This window comes from Canis lupus, chromosome 4 (genome assembly GCF_011100685.1).
Source record: "Canis lupus familiaris isolate Mischka breed German Shepherd chromosome 4, alternate assembly UU_Cfam_GSD_1.0, whole genome shotgun sequence".
Lineage (NCBI taxonomy): Eukaryota > Metazoa > Chordata > Mammalia > Carnivora > Canidae > Canis > Canis lupus.
The window spans coordinates 32,420,956-32,427,329 of NC_049225.1; the positions used below are offsets into that span (position 1 = coordinate 32,420,956).

General features: G+C 42.4%; 1 protein-coding gene across 7 annotated transcripts in view; it reads left to right on the forward strand.

Annotated features, from left to right (window-relative positions):
- The window catches only part of NRG3 (neuregulin 3), a 1,041,408-nt gene extending 1,035,411 nt beyond the window's left edge, over positions 1 to 5,997 (forward strand). For 4 of the 7 annotated variants that reach the window (XM_038534494.1, XM_038534495.1, XM_038534496.1 and 1 more), the window contains exon 9: positions 3,873 to 5,997. In XM_038534494.1, the coding sequence (XP_038390422.1) occupies positions 3,873 to 4,380 (508 nt within the window). In that variant the 3' untranslated portion in view covers positions 4,381 to 5,997. Of the gene's footprint in view, positions 1 to 3,563; positions 3,636 to 3,872 lie in introns of all 7 variants that reach the window. The other 3 variants (XM_038534491.1, XM_038534492.1, XM_038534493.1) reach the window with 1 other exon arrangement.
- The last annotated feature ends 377 nt before the right edge of the window (positions 5,998 to 6,374 follow it).

A 6,374-nucleotide genomic window follows, 5' to 3' on the forward strand; every position in this document is an offset into this window, starting at 1 on the left:
GCGCATGCCCGGCATAGGCTTGAACCACACGTACATGGATCTTCAGAGGCTCAGAGATTTCCATGCATGTTCAGGCACTGCTCTGTCTTTTACCTCCTGGGAGACTTACACTTACTGTCTGCATAGTGGTTTTGTTTTGGTTCAATCATCATCGAGTTTGGAATATTCTCTCCAGCTGGCCGGCCACGTGTATTTTCCTGTGTGTGATATGCATCCGATGTTGATAAATGGTGACTCTAAGTCACTGTGTGCTCAGCCCAATGAATCTCGGGGAGCAATCTCATTCTCAGTTCTTGAAAACAGCTATTTTCCACTCCTGGGGGACTGACCGTCTCTCTGGACTAGAAATGGGATTGGTAATAGAATTTCGCAGCTAAAGGCCCTCTTCAAATCTGGTCCTAGCCCGGAGGGGGAGTGAATGAATTTACCAGAGCTATCAGCCATCTGCTGCTTGTTTATCAAGCGTGTGGGCGCTGTCTGCTAGTTAGGCTCCTGGTGTATATGACTTCCCTCCTTAGCACTTACTTCAGCCCGGCTTGAACCCAGCACGTATCGTAGAGTGGTCTGATGAAAGAATGAGGCGCAGAGGAGATTCTTCAGGAGCCTTATCCCGGATCGATGGGCCTGGGACAACCACAGAAATGGCTTACGGAGCTCTGAACTAGGTTTTGTCAGGCAAACCAAACCAACGTATTCATATGCTAGACACAAAGAGATAGGATCACAGAAGTAGACTGCCACCTTCAACATAGAGGGGATCCGAACTGTACTGAACACCTACCTCACTTAGCTAGACATAAGGGATCCTTGAGGAATTTTAAAAATGAATACACTAAGGATAGCAAAGTTGAAGTGGCTAACCCAAGGTGGCATAGCCCAAGTAAAAGAACTGAGATTGAATACTAGCCTTTCATAAGGAACCACTAAGCTAGGAAAGAAATGTGAGGAAAATCACATTCGTGGATGATGATGTGTAAATGGAATCACTAAGGGTATGGCTCCCAGGAAAAAATGGATTTCTTGTTTAGTCAGTTGATTCCAATGCTGTGCAACACCAGGAGCTGAGGCTTGGAGTCCCCCCTGCAGAAACAGGACAAATTCCTTGGCCTGACCCCTTAATCACTGGGCACCAAACCAAGTGCCTTAACTGTTGGAATTTCTCATCTTGAGAAGGATGTTTTGGCTCCCATAGTTCTCAAATGAAATGTGCCAGTGATTTCTTTGGTGAGAAATCAGAGGAAGGGCACTCAACTGGTGTTTTATAGTCAACAAATGACAAGTTCGAGGATCAAACTTGTGAGTCAGTGACTCTTAAGGGGACACAGAACTCTGAAGTGGCTTTGAATCCAGAACCACATTAGAAATTTAGCGCTCGCTTAAATTTCTGGAGAATAGGATGTAGTAGCTTCTACTTAAATACCAGGGTTGGGACCCTCACAGCAACTCTGTGAAGGAAGAGAGGACTCTGGTTGAATCACACAGAGGCATTACTGCAGTTCTTCCCCAGAGGAAACCCCCTAGGTCAGTATTCCCACCTGGCTGTTTTAATTAACGAAACATTTAAGTGAGGCTGCCATTTGTCTAAGATTCCAGACCTTGTAATGGCAATGAGACTTAAAAATCATGTCTGATATAAAACAAAATCACATTTTGGAGAGTGATAATTGTTTGAGGTGCATTTCCATGTTCAGGTGACATTCTGGATTTGAGTTCCTGTCAGCCATGTGTCCCATACCTGTCAAGGTGACACATAAGTTGATTGAAATTCCTCTTTATCACTCAAGTCCACAATTCAGAAGACTGCCCCAGGTTTGGTTTGAATTGCCTGTGATTACTTCCTGGTCATCCACTGTCATCACAAAGCTACAATTTATTAAGTCCTCTGAGATATTTACACCTTTACCCAACAGTTTCATAAGCAATGTTTAGAGGCATGTGTAAGACTGTGCACTTGTCACCATCACATTTCAACCTGTTAGAATCTTTCCACTGATCCATGTGGAATATAATTTTAACCCATTTATATTTTTTGGCTCTGTGCCATTGGGGAACACGATAAGCAGACACCCTGTATCTTCATACATATTAGTGATGCTAACTGGATGGTGCTGAGGACAGAGCACAAAGCCTTGATATCTGCCCCCCTTTTTTCTTGTTGAAATCAAGTCATTGATCAGAAACTTTAGGGTCAGATTTTCAGCCATAGAACACACTTAAGTGAAAGGAGTAAGATCCCGCAGGGAGTTTCCTTGTGCACAGCTATTCAATTAGATTGTAATTAGAAAAAAAGATTATACAGCCCTAAAAAGGTGTTCTAGTGCACCGTGGGATGCCCACTCTTTTCTGGCTTTGACAGGAAGAATTACAATAAGACAATTCGGGATTAACTTGTTCCTCTGCTGCATACCAAAGGTATAATTTGAGAGAAGTCAGTTGAGTGCCCCTTAATGTAGTTTATTCATCCACCGCATGGTAATAATAATAAATAAGCCACAGGTTTTTAAAAAATTAAATGAGGCAATTAGACATAAGCATGCTTTTTAAAAACATTTTGCAAATGTCAGCTGTTATTATTATGTTTGAAATGGACATTAACTGGGATGTAAAGGGAGCACTTACCTTGAAGATTTGTTCGTGTAGTCATGCATCCGCTCGATTGGGATTTATTGACTGCCGATGCTGTACTAAGCACAGCTACAAAGACACCTAAATGTGAGCCTCATCTTTTCTCTCCGTCTGGTGGAAAGACAGACCCCTGAGTTGCTCTGATTGTGTCCTTGAAATAAAGACTCCTATTTAGTATGCAAGACGGTTCATTGCAAGTATTTTTTTCCATTTATGGACGTGATTGTTATTTACATCCTAATGCAAGACAAGGGGAAGACAACCTATTAGATGGAGGGTGGATATGTTTAGATTGTGCTATATTATAATAGTTTAAATCAAACATTCAAATTAAGGACAGATCACTGAGAGGATAGAGACTCCTGTTCAAGACCCCAGACCACGATGTTAGGAATCCACAGCACACCTGTCCCACCCTCTGATGCTGGGAAATTCACCAGCACTGGCCAGGCAGTGGGAGGGCTAGCCAGATCTTGGCATGTTCCAATGACTTGGAATGGCACCATGGTGGCTGTGCAGCAACAAACTGCCTTTTTTTTGGCTCCAGAAACCACTTGGGGAAGTTGCCCTCTTGGTTGAGCCCCAATGGACCTCACTTTGTGTTCCTCCCTGGGGAGGACTTGTAGGCCCCCCCGTTCCCATCTGTAGGCCCAGCAGCCTGGCAACGAGACGGTTTCTACAGAGTAGAGAGCCGATGAAAATTGCATTCGGTTCCCCCAAAGTCAGTGGGAAGCAGAAAAACTCAGGGGACGATAGCACCTTGATGCTTCATGTCGGGCTTCCTTCCCAACGAGTGTGGCCGCGAGTCTACAGACTAAACCCCGGGCTGAGAGGGTGGTCACATGTATGGAATGGAGTAATGCCATTATGGGTTTCCTGTTTGTCACTACGGAAGGGCCACACTTACCTGCTCAATCCCCATTTACTTTGTATTCTAGGATAGAGGTCAGGAAGACTATACCCCACCTGCCTATACAGCTGTGGTGTGTTGAAAGATCCCTGGACTTCAAGTAAGAAGATCTGGGTTTGAGTCTCAGTCTGTCACTTATTTTCTGTGTGACCTTGGGCAAGTCACTTCACCTCTCTGAGCTTCAGTTTACTTCTCTGTTTAACTGGGAGCGTATTATCCGTCTCATGGGGTTGCTGTGAGAATTCAGTGAGATGGTGCATGTGGAAGTGCTTTGTTGACTGACTATTGCTCGGAAGAAGCACAGCAGAAATATGTTAACTCTGTGTTTCTTTTGCAGGTACTCGTCCGGTGGTTTAAAAACCCAACAAAACGCATCCATAAATATGCAACTGCCTTCAAGAGAGACAAGTTCCTATTTTAATAGCTTGGATCAAAAAGACCTGATGGGATACTCCTCCACGAGGGCCAGTTCCGTGCCCATCATCCCTTCGGTGGGTCTAGAGGAAACCTGCATGCAAATGCCAGGGATTTCTGAAGTCAAAAGCATCAAATGGTACAAAAACTCCTACTCTGCTGATATTGTCAATGTGAGTATTCCAGTCGGCGATTGTCTTATAGCAGAACAACAAGAAGTGAAAATATTGCTAGAAACTGTCCAGGAGCAGATCCGAATTCTGACTGATGCCAGGCGGTCAGAGGACTATGAACTGGCCAGCGTAGAAACCGAGGACAGTGCAAGTGAAAACACAGCCTTTCTCCCCCTGAGTCCCACGGCCAAATCAGAACGAGAGGCACAATTTGTCTTAAGAAATGAAATACAAAGAGACTCCGCATTGACCAAGTGACTTGAGATGGAGGAATGTGTGCATTCTATGCTTTGCTCAACAGGAAAAGAGGGGAAATTAAATACAAATTATTTATATGCATTAATTTAAGAGCATCTACTTAGAAGAAACCAAATAGTCTATCGCCCTCATATCATACTGTTTTTTAACAAAATATTTTTTTAAAGGGAAAGAAACGTTTCAGGAGGGATAAAGCTTGCAACTAAAGCTTTTGGGTAGAATTCTGATTACAATTTCACTTAGTCCCAACACCGGCCTCTTTGGCCCTTAGTAGATGTGGGTGATTTGGACCCTCAGCCCCACCGCACCAGTGTCATCATAAAAAAGCACTGGTTACCCGGTTTCCAAGAGATAAGCTGTATCCTGAGGGCGGACGTGCCAGTGACCCAGTGGCCCTTGGCCACTGGGCTCGCCGGTCCCAACCCCTAAATTTCTATTCACTCGACAGCCTCATCACAGGTTATGTCATGTCAACCAATGTAGTGTTTTCTATTTCATTTTTGAAGAATGGCACAGAGACTCTGGAAGGGGGAGGACAGGAGATCGGAGGAGTAATTGGGGGCAATCTTAGCTACTCTTATGTGCCAGCTTCCTCTGAAATTTGAAGGCACAGAATCTCAGAGGGAGGTGCAAAAGAAATTATTATAGAAAAAGAGATGAGAAAAAAAAATCACCATGTCGTGTCACTAAAATCATGCGAATAGAAGTGTTTTTCTTTGAGATTGTGTAGGGGCTCCAAAGGAGCACTTCTCGATGTGTGCGTGCCTGTGTGTGTGTGTGTGTGTGTGTGCGTGTGCGTGTGCGTGCGCGCACAAACGTGCGTCGGTATGGGCTTGCTCACTTGAGCACAGGTATGCTGTATGCACATGTGTTCATTGTGTGTATGTGTGTGCATGTGTGTGCATATTAAGCTTGCTAAAATTTGTTCTGGAACATCAGGGAATTTAATATTCAGAAAAAAAAATTTCCCTCTCAGATCTGTTCACTTTAAATTTATCCATTAAGTATAAAGTTCAGTTAGTCAGTTCTTAAACCAAGGTCACTTGCATGGCGGGGTCCTATAAAATTCTTGACTATGTCAAGATAATTTTCTGGTGTGAATACTTTTGAGAGGAACAACTATTGGCTCATTAATGGTATCAGTATCACAAGGCAAGTTGAGGATGTGTGTTTAATTTGAATCATGCGTACTTCAGTTATTTACACAAGCCAGTTATCAAATTGACAATTACCCTTTGCTTTCTCGTCATCCTCTTGACTATTTATTTTGTAGCAAGTCTACTATTTGTGGACCAAGACATTAGCTTCTGTGGTTAATAATGGAAAGAATAAATTGTTGAAATCACAAAGCCCAGACTTTTCAGTTCACAGGAAGCCCCCAAAAGAACAGTAAATTGTGTTGTATGTTCATTTGGAATAAAGCAATATTTTTACCACTGCTAAGGTGAACTGAAACTTCTCCTGAAGATTTGTCTGTTTTATTTACCCTTATTTTCATGGGGCATTCAAGGAAATTAGTGTTCACATAACCAGTCTTTTTCCAATTATTGGTGGTGTTGAGTTGTTATGTTTACACTGTTTTAAATAAAAAGGCACAGTATTTGAAAGTATATAAAAGATTTCTTTTACTGCAGTCCGGGAAGACTTTGGTTAAAATTTCCTTGTGGAAGATTCACATTACGTTGAAAGGGAATGTAACCATTTCTGAATCAAATATTGAATATATACAATTCTTATTTGAGGCTAAGTTGTTTCTGTTGAAAATACATTGTAAATTGCTTTTCGAGAACAGTCTTTAACAATAGACATAACGTCATGCAGGGGGAGGAAAACATTGTGTTCTTATCGCACTGTGTAGTGGCACTTCAAGGTCTCCGATGTTGAAAACACTTTAGTAGAAATGCATTTTATATTTAACAAAAGGTTTTTGGTATTCATTAATTGTCCTATTACTCTTGCATTACTTTGAATACAGAGGTAATGTTGTTAGACTC